Below are 19,070 nucleotides of genomic sequence, written 5' to 3'. Positions count from 1 at the left end.
TTGATAAACATCTCAGGTGAAGAGTTTGTTTAGATCAAGCAAGAGAAACCTGAAAAGAAAAGTACCAAAAACAAAAACAGATTGATCTTGAAGTTCAGATGTGTCAACAGGGTCTTATCAGACCACTTAGTTATGAACCGAGCCAGTCGATAATCCAGTAACAAAACTAAACAGTCAATGTACAATACATCATTTCAACTGTCATAATTTAGGACCATTAGCAAATCAACAGCAGCTCAGGACAATGCCATGATTTTTCTTGTATTGTTATGTTATTCTAATTCATTAGTTGCAATGTCTTTTTTTCAAAGTAGTCCATGACATTGAGGATGCACCCTATAAATTCTTAAACATGTTGATGTTTTAAGAGCTTGGTTGTAGAGGAAGGTCTGAATATTTTAATGAGACACAGCTGTATGAGGTCCCATTCAGAGAATGTCAATGGCTTGATGTCTTTTCCCATAATCCACAGCCCGATCTCCCTGCATGTCTCGATCATCATCATCTGAAAAAAAGAAAGCAAAAGAAATTAGAATAAAGTATTAGATGAAACCTGATTGAGTATTGTAACCATACTTAATTATCCCATAAGAAAACTGATAGCTTTTCTAAAGGCTATCACATATTTAGTATCTCAACTATGTCCCAGTCAGCAGTTCAGACACACCAGTAGATTAGTTCCAATCAGATACACATCCATTAAAATGGTCACATATGCAGTCAAAAAGTATTTCTGTATTCATCAGTATTTACTGTATGATGTTCTTTATTTTGACTATACTTCAGCACACTGAACCTGAAGTGATTCCAAGTTTTATGACTGATTTTTGTCTATTAGTATAACATTACTATCCCTGTTGGTCATCATTATGACAAGGACACCCTTGAATTGAATTCACTGTATACAAAACTGTACAATTTAACATAGATGTAATGAAAATGAGAAAAATCACAGCTATACTCTAATCACAGGGCTGACATGTCTGAAATTGTTTGTTTCAGATGGACTAAAATAAAAATAGAGCATTTCAAAAACTGTACTGTAGCACTCCAATCAATTATTACAATGTTGATCCAATAGTTAGACAATCAGAAATTAATGACATCAAACAATAATAAAGAAAAAAAAGGGCATGCATTTCAATATTTCAAGGAGAACACAGACACATTCACGAACACAGTGAGCTATATTTAACTACTGGTCTAGATGTGGGTCAGATGTTTGGTAGGCACAGACAGGTGGTATAGCTAAAAAGAAGCACAGGCAGGACAGAAAATACTAGATGGCAACTGAATTGCACTCACAGAACCGTAAGTTCCTCGGTCAGGTTATCTCTATACACGAGAAAATAAGATGTTAAAATCGCAACTGTGCCTGTACGGTGAGAAATGCTCATCCTGAACTGCTTACAAAGCAGTCTTGCTTTGACCCTGGAAGTTTTTTGTCATAATTATTAGATATCTATAGTTTATGATGGATTCAAAGACCAAACTCATGGTACTGTGAGCTACTCTAACTGTATGAACTGATTGGACAGATGCAGGGGAGGCGGTAGCACGACAGGGGTGGAGGGAAGAAGCAAGGGAGGAATGGTGGATACACATCTGGACAGCCAGTCCAGTCCCCCGGCCTGGCTCACCTTGAACGTCTTCCTCCCCACCATCACCATCCTCTTCCTCATTGTAGGCCAGCTCGGCCTGCTTGTCGGCCTCATACTCACCCACGTTCCCATCATCCCCATTGTAGTCCGCTAGCTTAGAGCCGTGTTGCGGATCTACTGGGGACTCGTTCTCATCAAAGAACCGGCCTGCAGGAGGCAGAGAAGGGCCTCATCAGGAAAGGAGGGAAGCGGAGGCAGTTGTAGGAAGACAGGGAGGAATGGATGAAATACTACATAATGAATGCATGACGAAATAAGTGATTGCATGAAGAAGATGTCAAAAGAGAAGTCAGATCAGGTGAATGGATACACGTTGGTGGATGTTTATTAGACGAGAGATTCTTAAGAGCAACACGGAGTCTAGACAGAAAGTGTTTCTTGTGTCGTCTCACATGCGTCCAACAGAATAGATGCACTCCCATTTTAATCAATACATCTATCTACGTGTGCCAGCTCACACTTGATGCACATAACCAAGACTTGAAGTGTATTTTTACGCGTCACATAACTACACTGATTGTGTGCTGGGTGCTGGCAAAACGCAGGTGACCTATGTAAACACTGACGGAGGACTGAGGCTGCTGCTGCTCTGCTAATAGGCTGTGTAGACACTGTGTAAAGCAAATCCAATCATGGAATTGGACACAGACTATCAAGTGGAAACAAATGGGGTGCCCTTGTAATGAGGGACTGTTTAAAGTATTTGAAAGCACTGAGAGCTATTTGAGTTACTGGTTTAATCATCTGTACAATCTAAATCAATCAATCCAAAACAATAGCCCTGCTATAAATCCTATCTTATGTTTATTCAACTCAATGGTAGTTTTTAAGCCTGAAGATAAAGCTGGTGTTGTACTCAACTGCATTATTTTGAGTCTTCAAGAGGCTGGGGACAGAATATTATATTCATCTTGTGTTCCAGTGAGTTTTTATTTAGATACAGACGTGCTGTTTGGTGGAAATCAAACTTAGATATTGTCCATTACTCATCAACTTTATTTTCGTAAAAATGACTTGGTATCTGCTTTTTTTCTTTGTTTTTTTAGCAGCCTTTCCATCCCTCATTGTATTCATTTAATGTAATTTTGTTTATCTTATCTTGAATTTTTAGGAGAAGACTTTGAGAGGCTTCTTACCTCTCCTGCTCAAGCATTTGCCTACTTTAAATTCATGCATGGCTGAGGGTATGTAAGTAAAAATGTGTTTTTATATCTGTTGTATACATTATATGTCTTTTACAAGACTTGTATTTTTTTTACTGTGAAAACTACAGACGTTCCAACTGAAACAGCTGGGAACACAATTGGGCAATATTCAAAATTCTATGAGCAGTTTTCTTAGTGTCTCAGAAAAAAAGATCAAAATATGTACATAATATAAATAAATTTGATGTAAACGGTTTTTCCTACAGCCTGATCAATCATCCATCATCAATCTAGTGACCACAAGACAGACATCTGATGGGTGTCCGGTGTTAATTTGCCATAATTAGATGCAAGTATAAAGAGATCAGAGATAGTAGATAAAAGGAAAAACAAACTGAAGATGTGAACTTAATACAGTCAGTGTTTCAAGCAGCAGAGCTGCAGACGGTGAGATGGATGTGAAAGCGAGACAGAAGAACAGAACATTTGAATACAGGAGAAGACGGGAGAGAAGGCAGCAGAGCAGAAGCCAAGCAGCAGGAAAGGATCATCTGGGAGCCAGGTGTGTGTCATATGTCTCCTCTCCTCTGCAACTGAGCCCTCTCTTTACTCCCTGACAGCACTCATACCCATATTCAGACATGACTTACATTTTTTAAACAAAGTCTCATGGAAATGTGTGATGTAGAAGTAGGGGTGTAACAGGTTAGCAATGGGCAAAATTCATCCAGATGATATCACACCAAACTGTATGTAACTCTCTGCACTGACAGACATCACAGAGAGCTAGGAGGCATCAGCTAAACACAAAGGCAGAGCTGACAAGAAAAATAGCTTATTAATCAGTTTACATGTGAAACATTGTTTTTCCCTATCCCCTCAAAACCATCTCATAACCCCCCCCCCCCCTCCCCCCCACTCACACACAATCTCCCTTGAATACTGCAGCATTCCCCTTTTCAGAGTTTGGAGGAGATACTCACTTTGGCGGTGATGTGCTGGCTCTGCTGGTACTTGGTCTTTGGCGCGATGAGGCTGGATGGGGTTAGGTACCTGGGCAGGGTTGGGTGGCAGTGGAATCCCCTTCAAGTGTTCACCATCACCCTTGGCATTATCAGGAGCTGACAATGAGAAATAGATTCAAGTCCTGTACCAAGATACCAAATCTCTCTAGCTGTCTTTACTAAATGTAAAGTAATAGAAATATAATTTATGAAGACTAAATTATCACACGCCTATGACTCAAAAGCTAAAACCTTTGTAATTAATAGTGATTATATGGATGTGGTTCACTGCATAATGTACCTTGAAGTTGTCTTTGTTGTTCTCCTAGCTCGTCTGTCTTGATACCTGCCTTGTTGTCTTCTTCAAAGACTATTGGTTTGTCTGCCTGTTTGTTGACATCTGGAGGTGCAAGCAATGCTGCTCGGCCCTCCACTCTGTCCTGCTGGAGCCTGGGCTGGTCTAGAGACAGGCCCTGGCCCCCAGGACCGTCAGCTGCCCCAACTCCAGGTCCAGCACCAGCGCCCACAACCACATCAGGGGCCTCATCATGCTTCTGAGTGATGGCTGGTTTCTTTAAGGCTGTGGATAAATGGAGTAGCAAAGTAATAAAGTTAAAAAAGTAAGACAACTTGGTGAATGCATACTCAAAAAAATACTTTTTTAAACATTACATTCAATTAGATAAGCAGGGAAAGGCACTCCCTGACCCTGCTTTGTAGAGTAGAAGTTTATTGTGGTCTCCAGTTGTGGTTTGAACTTCACAGTTTTTCTCCAAAAATGTATAAAAGAAATATCTGGCACTTTCCTCCTATCATAAAATGAAAAAAGTTCCCGCACACTGTCACGCGCACTGCCATATGTTTATTGAATCATAACGTTGCAGTCTATCCGACCTTCATCAAGCATATCCCCCTTGACAAGTCGCAGTTTCAAAATCTATCTAAGACTATAGTCCAGTAAATATGTATGAATATATATTGAAAGTCTAACTGGTGTATACACTAGCACTGGCATCCGTCTTTCTTATTAATTTCCTTGACCTTAGTCTGCCCCCTACTGCCCTACAAATGAGTCCACATGTCAATATAATAGTATTGTATAAATTCCCCCACACAGTAGCTCACTGGATTTGCCAACCAAAAAATTGCCTTTGAAATTGCAAGTTACTTACCAAATTGCACATCATCGATTTTTCCCACCTCACTGTCTTCAATTCCAGGCATGCCAGCATCACTGCCAGGCTTACCCATCTCTTCTGTAAGAGAGCAGGAGGAATGTGACTTAGGTAGAGGGTAAGCTGACATTAAAATAGTTAAACGAGTTCCTAGTTACACAGTTACATAAACAGGAATAAGACACGCAGCATGAGCAACTGGTGCATGTGCATTTTCTACAACTAGGACAGCACATAGTAACATACTACATGGGTGCAAGTTCCTAGCAATGTAAGGAAGAACAGTCAAGATAGTATACGCCTTGGTCAGCATAGTCACAGCCACTGTACCTTTTAAATCTGGACTGTCATGCTGGTGAGTAGCCATAGTATGGCGCTCTCCAGCCAATTCCAAACCAGGAGCTCCATCTGCATGTCTTCCTGTTGCTACACCCTTTTGTCCATCCATTACACTCTGAAGAATAATCAGAAGGGAATCAGGAAGAGGAGCATTTGGAAAATGTTTAATGTTTAATGATCAGGGAAGCTTAAATAGGACTAAAGACGTTTAGAGTTTAGAAGATACCACCCATACGTCTGTATTAAAATGTGTTAATTATATGCTGTGAGTAGCAGAGGGGAGGGGGAATTAGGTCTAACTTTTCATCATTTACTTAGGAGTCAAGAGAATGACTACTAAGATTTTAATGAATACTAACCCGTCTTAGCTTTGAAGCTTCTTCCTCCAGGGTCTTCTTTGTTTCTTCATACTCGTTTTTTAATTGTGCAATCTGACGTCCACACTGTAAACTGGTCAATATACATTACAGTGTCAGTGTCATCCACATTTTCAAGGGGTCACCATACCACAAAACTGATTTCTAAAAACCAAGATTTAGTTTTAAGCCTGAAAATATGACAAGGAAATAGGAAAATTAAGATGTCCAATCACCTAATATCACCTTCTATCAGATTATAGGGGATGATTTATTAGAAAACCAATCACCGCCATAACAATGGATGATTAGAGAGGCATTAATTCACATTTTGGGAAGTGTTTTAAATATTATGTAACAGTTCCTCGGAGTGGAAAAAAACCCTCTAAAAGCAGTCATTAAGACTGGAAGGTTAATGAGGAGTTTACATACCTTTCATACTCCAGCTTCCTCTCCAAGGTGGTGCTATTTTTCTTCACCTCTCTTAGCTGTTCTTCCTGTTTCAAGAACTCCTGCTTCATATCCTTTAGCTGTTCTGCTTGCAGCACCCCCCACACACACACAAAACAAAATATTTTTCACAGCTTTAGTTCTTGACTTGGTAAAGAAAAATCACTTCAGTAATTTCAAATGTACTGATGAAAGGTTTTGTTAATGTGTCCTACCTTTCAGCCTCTGGATTTCTGTCATTTGGGATGTGACATCATTCTGCAGCTTCATCTGTACGAAAGAGAAAAAGCAGGCTCATTAACACATTTTGTCTGTGTTCTTTATCTAAAACAACAGTTCACTGAGCCTTCAATAACTGAACTGTGCAACATGTTCTGTAATAGTGGAAAATGCTGCCTTTCACAAGAGGAAAACAAAGGTGAACAGGTCTGTCCTGTTTTTCAGCGTAACGAGGATTCACAGCACAGATGACATTCATTGTGAAACTGTATTACTTACTGCTAAAAAGCAATAAGTTCCTGCCCATCAAATCCAGTATGGGGTGTTAGACATGAACCTAATACCGTATGAGTTCAGTCACTGATCTGCTGAAAAAGAATACTTTAGGATTTGTATTGGTGGCTGAAAAACTGAGCATCTTATTAAACTTAACTGAACTCTGCTTAGCTTAATTGTGAGTGACCAGGGAGACAAAACCCACGCACACCGTAATGCCATCCAAAAGTCCTGTACAGTTGTGAAACTTATAACTCCATGCAACAGAGACACCTGCTGTGAAATTATTAATTGAAACTGTTTGCTTCTCTTTATTTTAAGAATTAACAAAACTCAAAGTTATATGCATGAACTATTGAGGGAAGGAGGCAAGTTAAGGTGGGAGGAAGAGGGAAGGGAGACTTGTATCCTGGACTTGACAGTGATATCCCACATATATCTATTGAGTACCAAATAGTAACTCCCTATAGGTTTGAGAAGTGGATGTTAAAATGCTGTTTTATTAAGCGCCTTGATAATCAATTCATCAATGAAGCCATTTTTTGGACAACATATTTAAAAAACTATCTGGTTGTAGCTTCTCTAATGTGAGGATCTGAATCATAATCCAAATATCTTTCAGTTTTGAACAACACAAGACATATGATGTCATCATATGATGACGCCAACAAGGACTCTGGATAAATGTGATGGAAACATCTTATAAACCAATCAATTAATCAAAAAATCTGCAGATTAATCAATAATGAAAATAATCGTTAGTTGCAGCCCTAGTTTGTTTCATCCTTTACAAACAACAGAAACAGTTCTTATCTTCAGTCATGTCCACAAATAATGTTACAAGGGTGTCAAGTTTTAAAGTGGACAAAAAGTCCACCGAGGCTGTGCATCTATATACTCAGTATATTAAAAAATAATACATTGTTGTGTTAAACTACAGATATAAACAGCTTCTGGTTGAGCCTTAAGGAAAGCAACTGCATTTAGCCATATTCTGATCAAAAAAACAACATACTGAGCATATCAATCAGCAGTGAAGAAGTGAATTATGCCACTGGAGTAGTTTTAAGAAACTTCAATTTCTGAATAATTTATACTGACTGTGTTCTTGAATGAGCTACAACTGAGTGATTAAGAGGGCAGTGAGGAAGGAGTGGACAGGAAATGCAGCATCAGCTGTTGTCAAGACTAAAGCTTCTTACTGTTACACCACAAACAGGTGGTTAACAGCTTCCTCCTGCAGCCTGCTGTAATTGGCTGTATAGATGACAATACAGTAGGGCTGGGTGATATATCGATTTTTTAAAGATTTTAAGACAGTAGCTAAGCGCGTAAAATGAAGGAAATGCTTCCACAGGCAGTTCAAAGTCAGTTTGTGTCATCTATCTGGAGAGATTTTGGGAGCAATACTCTGAAGGGATGTATTAAAGAAATGTTAAATAAATATTGAAATGTTATAAGAAATCAATGTTTTTTGATATTCATAATGTGTAAATTGCTATAGTAATCAAATAATAGGAAAATAATCGATAATCGAAAAAATAATCGTTAGATGAATCGAAAAAATAATCGCTTGATTAATCGTTTAAAAAATGATCGTTTAGCCCAGCCCTAGACGAGACGTTATTGTTAATATCGATATAGTTTATTCACATTCTTTACAGCAATATTTTTGTCATTTGAAGATGTCTTTTGTGCGGATTACATTGTTAAATTACTGAGTTGCGGGAACTCTCCACCTCTTTCTGTGTGCACACGGAGGGCTCAGCTCCACCCCCCGCTAGACAGAGAGGACACTAGCAGCGGAAGTTAGCCTCTGCTGCAGTTTGCCTTCATTAATGGTCGCAGCTCTCCTCTGCTCTCAGAGAGTCTGTTCTGCTGCTACTTTATTCCCCTTAGCTGTTCTGTGTAAAAGGTCCAGACACGGAATGAGGGGACAGAGTTTCTCCATCAGTAAGCGGCTACAGAGGTAGCAGCTACAGGACGCTGTTGAGTTAGCCATGGTCCAGTGAGGTATAGAGTGAATGAAGTGAGGGGAGTGCTGACAGTAAGAAAGCCGGTTAATCAGATCAATAAAATGTTATTTTCTGATTGTTTCACAGCTGTTATGTTCAACAGCACAAATAAACTTCCCCACATACCTCCACCTCAAACTTTTGAATCAGAAACACTGGCGTGCAATTTAAAAGCACACAGCAGCAACATTATGCTGGTTTTGGTTGGTTCAGTGTAAAAAAACAAAGGCTTAATGAGGGATTTTATTTACGGCTATGATGCGGGATCTCTGTATTAAAAGAGCCGTTTGGTTCACCTCGGGTGGAGCTGAGCCCTCAGTGTGTGCTGCAAACACAGAGACAGTGCACCAGGTGGAAACTGGAGGGAAAACAGAATATTTGACTAAACTATAATTAAAAGGTCCATATTTAAGAACAAACTGCAGCAAAAATCAGCACAACCTTCATTAGTGAGGCTAAATTCATATATTTTTGAATAATTTGTATGCCTGACTTTATTTTTCATAACAGATTCAATCCCCCTGGGCATGGATGATACCAGTTTCACCCAAATCTGTGAAAAGATTCTTGTTCTGCTATTTTTCATGGATCGTTGTTTTCAGCTGCTCTTTGCTGGAGGGGTTTCGTTGCTCTACCATCCTCTTTAAAATACTCTAAATGTGTTCTATGGGATTCAGATGAAGGGACATAATTGGCCAGGTCATAGTTTTTACTTTTTTCTTCTTTAAAAAATTGTCTCCTTAAACTGGGAGTCATCTTTTCATTAATAGCACCTTTTGAACTCATGCAGCTCCATATCAGCACACTTCTACCTCCATGTTTCACAGTCGGCACTATGGAGGCACAGTGGTAGTCCTGTCCACGTCCACACCAAACATGCTGGACTCCATCTGATCCAAACAAATTTATTTTGGTTTCATCTAACCGAAGAATGTGCTACCAGTATTCATCAAGCTTTTTTCATGTTCTTTGGCCAAATTTGATCTTGCTGTTTTGTGCCGAGCAACAGCTTTCTTTTTGGACGTCGTCCGTTGATGTTGACTTCATGCAATGTCCTTCAGACTGTCTGAGCAGTCAATGAAACACCAATTTACATTGTGCCAAATCAGAAGCACTTGCCTGTCTGTTTTTCAGTGCAAGGCTGCATAAACTGCATTGTGCATATCATCATTTTTTGAGGACAGCCACATACTATTATTGGTGGTATGGGTTTTCCCGTACCTCCTAACCACTGCTGCGACTGTGTTTTTGCTTCTGTTCAGTAGCTTACTTATGATTTTGTACCCTCTCCCATCTTCATGAAGTCTTACAAACTGGTTTTCTAACTTGTTGTGACAATGCCTTACCATGTGGAGCCATGCTGCATCAGACATAGGCCAAAACTGAGAAAGTTGTGGTGTTCACAGGTTCTTTTGGATCCGGTGTACTCAGTTTTGTTGCATTGAGGTTGTGCTTTGAGTCTTGCGTTTTCAATTTAGTCTTATCCAACCCGTTTCTTTTTAATTCCAAATGAGATCAATTACCTTACAATTGACCCTAATAATGCTGCAATTATTGTAAGATGATTTAACATTTTAGTGATATTTGCACAGGGATGTACTCAGTTCTGTTTTATCCTTTATTTGCGTGTCAAAGTCATTTAGGTTTCAATGTCCCTTTCATCACTGCATTAGAGGCCTCTTCTCTGTGTATGTAGCATACATCCCTGTTGAAACAGGGTGGGGCTGTTGACAAAAGTAAGGAGTGGAGCAACTACAATACAATGCCTACTTTTATCTTTATTACCAACATAGGGAGCCGGATACTGAAGGTACTAACAAGAAACCACAGAGCTTAGGCTCCTTTGTAGTCTACCCTTCGCCACTTTATCTACCCCAACAAGACATAATTTAAGCTCTGGTTACATTTTTTATTTTCTTACAGAATCACTGCTTTATAGTTAACCTGCCAAGAGGGATTGTAGAGTCAAAAATTATGAAGACACACATTTGGAATAAAATCGTAAAATGTTCAGTAAAATATGTCAGTTTGTAGAAAATGAGACCGTGCAGCATAAAAGGCAACTAAGCAGAATGCTAACTGTTACTGGGCCATTGTTTTGGTCTGGCTTGATTTGGCCAGAGAAAAATTTAATTTAATAGACAAACAGGTTTCCGTTTTTACATTGCATTTCAATTTTAGATCTGGTTTGTCAAGCATGTACGCCCTTCCCCTGTGAAAGTCTGCACTGCATTTATTCAGCTGCATATAAATCATACCGGGAGGTGGCCCATTTAAAGCAGTGTTATCTCACTGTTCACAAAATAACTAACTAAACGCAATGAGGAAGTTTGTTCTGCTGTACTGAAGTTGAGCAAAAGAACACTGTTACTCTTGGCCTTACTCCAAATAAGCGTACGTGTAAAGGTCATTAATTATCAACAAGTAGTGAAATATTTTCCAGCTCAGGGACTAACATCAAGCAGAACGTCATCATATGGTTAAAGTGGTGCCATCATGTCTCATGTATCCTAAATAACAACACTGATACACTGTCTCATGTGTTCTAGTTTGACTTCCCAGTGGAAGAGTGGCTCTCATGGTCCCATAACAACTCCCCAGTGTTTTGACTAGGATGCTAAACCGCACATAGGACAAACATAAGTTAAACAAATGTATGCATGTGAAGTAAGAGACGCAGACTGGATGCAAATTACAGGAAACCTCCCCCTCATCTGTTGTCTAAACGTTTCCCGGGGCAGCTGGACACACAGCAATGTTGAGAGGGTGTCGGGACACAAAAGACACCAAACTGCTGGCTGTGCCCCTGGGCAGGACAAGAAGTGGGGACAGCCTGGTGGAGAACATTGAGGGGCCACTGATGGTGAAAACAATAAGCCCGACAAAGTTCTGAAAATGTGCTGATAATATGCAATATCAACACAGTATACACAGATTGAGGTAAATTTGTTTTTCTGTTTGGAAAAGTGAACATATTTTTTGTTTAGTCTAAACAAAGAAAGCAGAAAAATGTCACATTTAAGAAGCTGGAACTTGAGAAGCAGTTTTGCTTGATGTTGACAATAATATGGTAATGTTCTGCCAATCGATTCATTAATTAATCAACTAATCCTTTCATCTCTGCCCTCAGTGAATGAATGCAGACTTTCTGTTATTTTCAGAATTTAGAAAAGAGGACCAACTACGTCTACCTTACAAAAGGCTTGTGGTATAAATCGTAAGGAAACCCATAACTTAAAAAGGATAATGTCACCCTCACTTTTACCTGACCTCTGCCCTGTCGACCAGTATAAAACACATTATTAGTGGCTTGTAGGGATCTTCAGAAGCACATTTTCTCCAAAATCTTAGGGATATCAAACACTTGAGAGCCATGGGCTATGATTTTTTTTTATAGAAGAATAGTATGGTGGTATAGAATAATTCAAGTTATGAATTAAACTCTGAACAAGGATGATTTGACCATTTAATTGACACCATTCTCCTCTTTAGAATTCGTCCTTTACATTGCTAAAGGTAAAACATCCATCTCCTTCTAACATGACCTACAAATATGGTTCATATTAGGCTAAATGCTCCATTTAATGCATGAATATAATACTGAGCAAATACCATGATACAGGACTACGTATTGGGATGATTTATGTTATTGCAATATTGTAATGGTATGGAAATGTATTTGTTTTCCCTGGTTTTAAAAAGCTGCTTTAAAGTTACGTGAAATAAAGTAATTTAAACTTATATGACTAGCTCAAAGAGATGCAGAAACACTGTCTCAACTTGCTTGGCCATCATATCTGCATTACTTTCTCACAGAACAGTGCACAAACCATTAGATTAAATATTGTATGACAGCATTAACAGCCACCATCCAAAATTAATACAAAGATATTCATCCCTCTGTGAAAAAACGTTTCCTTCCTGATTTAGCACAGTACAGAATAATGGTATGAAACTAAACTCCAGCAGTCTTTTTTTTCTTTAAATTCTTCTTCTTTTTTTACCTTATCATCAGTGCACTTTTTGATGAGCCCCTCTCGGGCCTGCAGCTTGCCCTCCAGGACGCTGTAGTCTCCATCCTTCTGGTCTATCTGCTTCCTGTGCGTGTCCACCTGCACCATCAGCTCTGAGTTCCTCTTCTCCAGCCGGCTACGTGCGGCGTCCGTGCGCTTCACCTGCGTCTGTACCTCGGCCAGCTCATCCAGCAAGCGGCCGTGCTTGTTGGACACTGTCCAGTAGTTGAAAGACAGTATGGCGATGATCACCATCAAGAAGATGAGGATAAAGGACGGGAGGCGGCCTCCCCGTCGGTTTGCACCAAAACCAACCATTTCACACACACACACACACACACACACACAAAAAGAAAATGACAACGCTACTTGAGGTTGTTACTGCAACCTACTGATCTCCCGGAGCAAAAAGCATCCGTCTACGTGACATGTCGGATATATGCGGCAACCGCTCAAGAAATGCAACCACCGCTACGGACAGAGAGAGTCATGTATGCTCAAGACTTGTCACATTTCTTCTGATCTTTACTCTCCTTCCTCCTTCCGCACACTGGGCATCTTCTCTGCAATTCGTCCAATGTCAGTAGCTGAAATACGCCCGCAGGGACGTGGCCTAGCTCAGCTGGCGACGTTAAACACAGCAGACGAGACTAGACGTGGACAGCTACACGGCTCCGTGGCAGTGAGCAGATACAAACCATCTAGCGAGCAGTATAACATTAGCCCACAGCTACTTATTTTTCATGCGAGCCTATGAGCCCTCGTAAGACTTAATATACCGGCGTCTGAGCTCCTTAAATCACAAATTTACCGTCAAACCAGCACCACTGATGCCTTTCGAACCGAAGCTGGCGTATTAGCTCCAATTGGACTCAACGCTGTCCAGATATTAGCTACTTTCACACTAGCTAGCAGCGATAGATGCGAGGAGACAGTCAGGCAAAAAAAAGTATCGTCTCTTCTTTCGGAGGACGGATTTAACCCCTAAAATGAAACAAAATATACCCTGAAAATCACTGAGAACAGAGGCTTTGTGTCACACTCTGCAAACCGGAGCCGTCCCAATCTGATGTCTCTGCTGTGTGAAGCTGGCCGCAACAGGCGACACCAGTTTCCGCTCTGTGCTTAAAATAAGAGTCCAAGTTGAGCTGCAGTAAGGAGGCGTGGGACTGGTCTCTTTATGGCACTCTCTTCTCCTCTGTTTGACGCCTAAAGGCCACTTTGTTTGCTGATGTGCAAAAGTTCACTAATGTGTTAAAAACTGGTACACAATGAAGGCTGGTGTGATAACGACTCAGATAGGGGAGAGCAGGGCTGGTTGTCACCAAACCTCCAGGAAGAGCACTGGGCATTGGAGCCAATTTGATATGATGGCTAAACCCAGTAATTAAGTCACGTGATGCAATTGGGCTCACAAAAGACTTTTCCCCATAGACTTACATTGTGAAAGAGAAATGTGTAAATCTCTCAATTTTTTTTAAGGGTCACAACAACCATCCAGAATGACTTTCACTATCACAATTTGATACATTCGGTCCGATCAATCACATTTCAGTATAGAGGAGCCACAACTTTCACAGGAATGAACAGCGTCCCACCTCCAAGCTGTATCCAATTCTCTTTATACATCCATGGTTGTCTCATTCATTTGATGTAGCTCCCTAGAGGGCGCTGTTAAAAAATGTTAATACTGACATTTTCAAAATTGAAGCCAGAGATCACCAACAAGGGCATATCGAGATCAACACTTAAAACTGAGGTGAGAGGAGTTTAGTGTTTTTCATGTCAAAATGTAAATATTCAGCTCCTCTGCGTTTCTCCTCTAGGCTTTCACACAAATGGTTTACAATAAAACAATTATTACCACTAAAAATATAAAGGGAGAGCTATAGTTTAGATTTTATTTTCTTGGCTACGCTACAACATGTGGTTGTTAGCTTTGCCAGTAGCAAAATCCCAGTTAGGGATGCTTGTCACATTCTCTCCAGGGTTGGTGTCACATTCATGAACATTCAACATGAAATTAACTTTCTAAATTCATTTTTAAGATTGCCTCAATTTTGAAATTTTCACCATTAAAAAAACATAGTGTGCCCCATAGAGTGTGACTACCAACCCCACAATATGGATGGTTGTCAGAAGAGCACAAGACTTATTTGACAGACCACATGTTTTGAACAAAGTAAGCTTAAAGAGAGTAATGTTACTTCATTCCTAACTGACACTTTAGATTAACATTGCACAGTGAAAGCGAATCTATCAAAGATTCAAATGGAAGTAGAAAGTGTGACTACCAACCCCGTTCTCTCCTATCAGGATAGTACACAAGCAAAAGATCACTGATGCCATTGCCACCATTGATGAGGCTATGCTACAGTGAACATGGTAAGAAATCGAGTACCGTCTTGATGTGCTTCGTGCAACTAATGGTGCCCATATAGAGGTGTATTAAATGATTAAATTTCCACAGTCTATCTGTCTATTCATATGCTTTTGTAATACATTTGTTAAATTGTAAAGAGACTTTATGGACACCCTGTATATTCATATTTTTCATACAAGGTGGTGTTGCCTGTCAGTCTTAATACAAACCCTGCAAATTCATTGCTACAATTCATTCAAACCTGATGCACATAGCTTCTTTTAAGTTACCCTTGACTTTTGATCAGTGCCTAGAAAATCAGGTTTGGTAAATCAAACACAAATCCTCCTGTCCTCCCTCCTGTTAGGACTTGTTACCCAATTCTAAATCTATGTATCTTTTTAACACTCATGTAATCCTTTGCCATTTACTTAAAGCTACTTATTACCAACACAACTCTCCATATTACTCTCAGTATCAGAAATCTAGAGGTATTCTGTACATTGACTAAGTGGAAAGCTAAGATTTTGGATACCAATCCTAGATATGCACCAAGACATTCAGGTGGGAATAACTGAATTCTTTCCACCCGAGTAAGTTGCCTTAAAACTTACCCAAGAATGAAAAGTTGTCAAAGCTCTATTAAAGGTCATGACTTGTTTTAATTTATTTTTAGCTTAAGATAATCACCTAATATGAGTCATCCTGCCTTTGTAACTGTGATCTAGTTACAGAGTCATGACGACCTACGCCAAACACCAGAAAACAGCACTGGCATATGGAAAGTAGACACTCACCAATACTGACTAAAATACATTTTACAGTATAATCGATTAAATAGCAACAACCACTACATCACCATTATATTTTCAAGTGTTCCTGTTATTAATATACGTGTGTAACATTAATTGAAAGAACAACACAAACCACAACATACAAAGTCATATTTTATTGTAACACTGATAAGAATTGTAACACAATGAGGTAAGTTAAAATGTCTGCGATGTTCTTGAACCAGCGGCACCACAAAATATTCACCAGCCTATCAGTAACAGTTCCACAAAATCTGCAAACAGTGACTGATATTGCCAAGTCGGTTTAGTTCACAGTTTAATACAAACATATTTCTCCCTGTTTCTTATAAGGACAAGAAGAATACTGATAACACAATCTCCTTCGTCTTCGAGTCACAGATTCCAACTTACCAGCTGAGTATTTGTTTCTTTTTTTAAGAGATGAATCTCAGTAGAAAAGATCCCCTGAGGGAGAAACATTCTTTTGTTTTTCTGATGAGAAAGAAGCCACTACAGACACTGGCAGGCTCAGTCTGAGTTTGCTACCATTTCTGCTGATGACTTGGCACGGTCTCACAGGGCACTAGGAGATATGATAATATGAGACCATTTCAGTGTACCTGTGCTGCAGTCACACTGTGCAAATTAGTGATACAACAAAGCCGGAAGTTGTATTACTTGCTGTACAGACGTGCTGCACGGCACTGCACAGCACTGCACTGCACAGCACAGCACAGCACAGCACAGCACAGCACAGCACAGCACAGCGTGGCTGCAGCACTAGCATCCTGATATACCCTCATAGTTTTGACCCGAGTCCTTGTTCAGAGAGAGGTCAGAGAATAGTTTCTCTGTACTCAACGCTTTGTTCAGAGGAGGGGGAGTCCAGTGGGTCGGTAGAGCCACTGGTTGTTTGTGGAAGGTGTTTTGGACGGCGCACGGAAGGGGACGGGGATGAACTCAAAGCACCGCAGCTCTGGAGGTGAAGATCCTCATGGCCACGCTTCCTGGGACTGCCTACAATGCGCTGGGTCATCATCTGTGCAGCATAAAATGGGAACATTTAAGAGAGACACTTATTGTCACCTGTTATTTTTTACATATTCATAAAAGCCATTAGGAAATGAGTGTGATAAAAGTGCACTGAAATCCACTGCTTTGGTCATTATAACTCCCCAAAAAGGCCAGCAATGTTGCTATGCAAAATTAAAATTAAATATATGCTACTGCATTTTACAATAGATGAAAGTGCTGAATTTAACAGTAGAAATATTTAATTCTAAATAAGAGGGAAATATCTGATAATCAACATTACTTGAAGATAACTTAATAATAATAACTTTATTTGTATAGCGCCTTTCATACAAGAGCTGCACATGAATATTCAGTTGTTGTTTTTTTAACATGATTATGTTAAAAAAAAAAAATGAAAAAAACATTAATGCAACATAAGATGGAAAATAAAAGTGAAAACTCAGAAAGTATTTCGCTCTTTGTACACAATCTGTAAATTGACACCTTGGTCTCTGAAGCCATAAGCAAACAGAACCTCCCCATTCCCAACGGACACAGTCTTACCACTGGTCTTGGTTAAACAAAACAAGCCACTTTCAGCCTACTCTAGAACATCTTCCCACAGGTTTAACCTCACTGTGTTGGTGCAAGCCGAAGCTGCTCTAGAAAAAATACACCCTAGTGGTGCTGTGAGGATTAAAAAACACACACCACATTCTTTTTTCTCAAACCTACCAACCTCAGCACCCATGTAACATAAGGTAATAGTAAACAATCAAATGTTTTTTGCCTACCATTGTAGTATCTGTGTTGTTATCATAAAGACAAGACTACTCTGTTATTTTCTATAAATGTAACTGAATTTTCTACTCAAAACGAAGAGTATCTCACCACTACACTAACCACATCTCCTAACACTTGTGCTAGTTTTAGGTGTTAACATCATATTCAAATAACTGTGTAACATGGATTAGCATGCAAACTGTATGTCAACATGATAATGCAGCCATGTCAAAGTACAGCTGAAACTGAGTGCTGACAATGTAGGCACAACATATTTGTTTTGGTAACAACATGGACTTTCCTCTGTTAAGGATCTCTGTGATGAGCATTACAGTTTCACAGGGACTACCATGATATTGACCTCTTGTCTTGTGCATTGATGCTCACCAATAACCATTAAAACCAGCCTTAGACAAACAAACTGCCAATTTGCATAACGCTATCAACTGTCCAATTCAGTTACCTGATCTATAACGTTGGCACTAAAAATGGCCTCCTCCATGTGTTTCTCATCCGACTTGATGACACACTTGATGTTGTTGACAACCTGTTGGACTTCAGGAGGTAGACTGCAGCTTGAGTGCTCCAGAAACTTGGCCACCAATATTTTGGTGTCTTTGTACATTTTAAGGTCAGCCAGGGAGTGTGGCCGTTCATGGGAGGAGTGTGTGTGCACAGCTCGGGGTTTAAGGTGGATATCAACTTTTCTGCCCTCCTTTTGCTGCTTCCTGACACATATGTGACTGGGTTTAGCTCCGACTCCTTCTGTTGCAACATCTGTTGACTCTGAAAATAAAGCAGATAATTAATTTTTCACCACAATGATTTAGACACTTTACTAAAATCAAGGCTAATGCCATTCAAATTAGTATTTTAGATTATGTGAAATTTCTGTTTTCTGTGTCAGCAGTGTAACACACTGTCAGCTTTGTCGCAGCTCATTTTCATTTGTCAAACTGCATGCAGGTGATTGTACATCAGATCAAGGACTTGCACAGGTAAGGGCTATTGTTGCCCAGGCAATAGCCTTTTTGCCTTCTTTGGCTGAGCTGCTTCTCTGGAGGGGGAAAACATTTTTTAAAAATCTATTAATTTAGCTGTTGTATAAATAGCCTAAATACAAGTGGCAATTGCTGAAATTTGACCAAATCAATTTAAAACCATATAACCAATTTTTATTGCTTTTTGATTGACATACCTCTGTGTGTAACAGTTGGAGGTGGGAAGGGCCCATGGCAGAGCCACTTAATCTGGCCCAGGGCCAAAAAACAATCAAAAGCTGCTATCAGGAAAATGTTGCCGTTATGAGGGCACAAGGTGAATGTTGAAGTTGTGGAAATGATTAACGATGGATGGTATAACCTGTGGAATGCTCTGTGAATAAACAGTTCCTCATATACTTCTGACTTTGTCACATTTGCATTACATCGCGGTCGCACAATATTACCTAATATTATGCTCTCA

The 19,070-nt window shown here is 39.7% G+C and overlaps 2 protein-coding genes across 5 annotated transcripts in view; both read right to left on the bottom strand.

The window, feature by feature from the left end:
• Window positions 1–12: 12 nt before the first annotated feature.
• On the bottom strand, window positions 13–13,706 carry golm2 (golgi membrane protein 2). Of its 4 annotated transcripts, none has more exons than XM_062423395.1 (10): window positions 12,645–13,706; window positions 6,346–6,400; window positions 6,113–6,215; window positions 5,684–5,774; window positions 5,316–5,439; window positions 4,983–5,066; window positions 4,112–4,390; window positions 3,790–3,927; window positions 1,641–1,808; window positions 13–505 (listed from the first exon to the last, which is right to left on the bottom strand). In XM_062423395.1, the coding sequence occupies exons 1-10, from the start codon at window positions 12,969–12,971 to the stop codon at window positions 429–431; spliced, it is 1,446 nt and encodes a 481-aa protein (XP_062279379.1). In that variant the 5' UTR covers window positions 12,972–13,706; the 3' UTR covers window positions 13–428. The 4 variants fall into 4 exon arrangements, with proteins under 4 accessions (XP_062279379.1, XP_062279388.1, XP_062279395.1 ...); XM_062423404.1 differs by having other exon boundaries at window positions 4,983–5,063; XM_062423411.1 differs by lacking the exon at window positions 1,641–1,808.
• Window positions 13,707–16,499: 2,793 nt separating this feature from the next.
• The window catches only part of fam189a1 (family with sequence similarity 189 member A1), an 88,257-nt gene continuing 85,686 nt past the window's right edge, over window positions 16,500–19,070 (bottom strand). The window contains exons 11-12 of the mRNA XM_062423383.1: window positions 18,070–18,330; window positions 16,500–16,848 (exon numbers count right to left, since the gene is read on the bottom strand). Coding sequence (XP_062279367.1) covers window positions 16,645–16,848; window positions 18,070–18,330 — 465 coding nt within the window. The 3' untranslated portion in view covers window positions 16,500–16,644. The remainder of the gene's footprint in view (window positions 16,849–18,069; window positions 18,331–19,070) is intronic.

This window comes from Scomber scombrus, chromosome 1 (genome assembly GCF_963691925.1).
Source record: "Scomber scombrus chromosome 1, fScoSco1.1, whole genome shotgun sequence".
NCBI classification, from domain to species: Eukaryota; Metazoa; Chordata; class Actinopteri; order Scombriformes; family Scombridae; genus Scomber; species Scomber scombrus.
The sequence above is the reverse complement of the archived record's forward strand: the minus strand, read 5'-3'. Positions and strand labels throughout refer to the sequence as shown.

Excerpts from the sequence above, each read along its gene's own strand:
- golm2 (XM_062423395.1), bottom strand. The coding sequence starts at position 12,971 with ATGGTTGGTTTTGGTGCAAACCGACGGGGAGGCCGCCTCCCGTCCTTT. Across the intron at positions 6,401-12,644 it reads AAAAGTGCACTGATGATAAG|ATGAAGCTGCAGAATGATGT; the intron begins GTAAAAAAAGAA and ends TCTTTCGTACAG. Across the intron at positions 6,216-6,345 it reads AGAAATCCAGAGGCTGAAAG|AACAGCTAAAGGATATGAAG; the intron begins GTAGGACACATT and ends TGCTGCAAGCAG.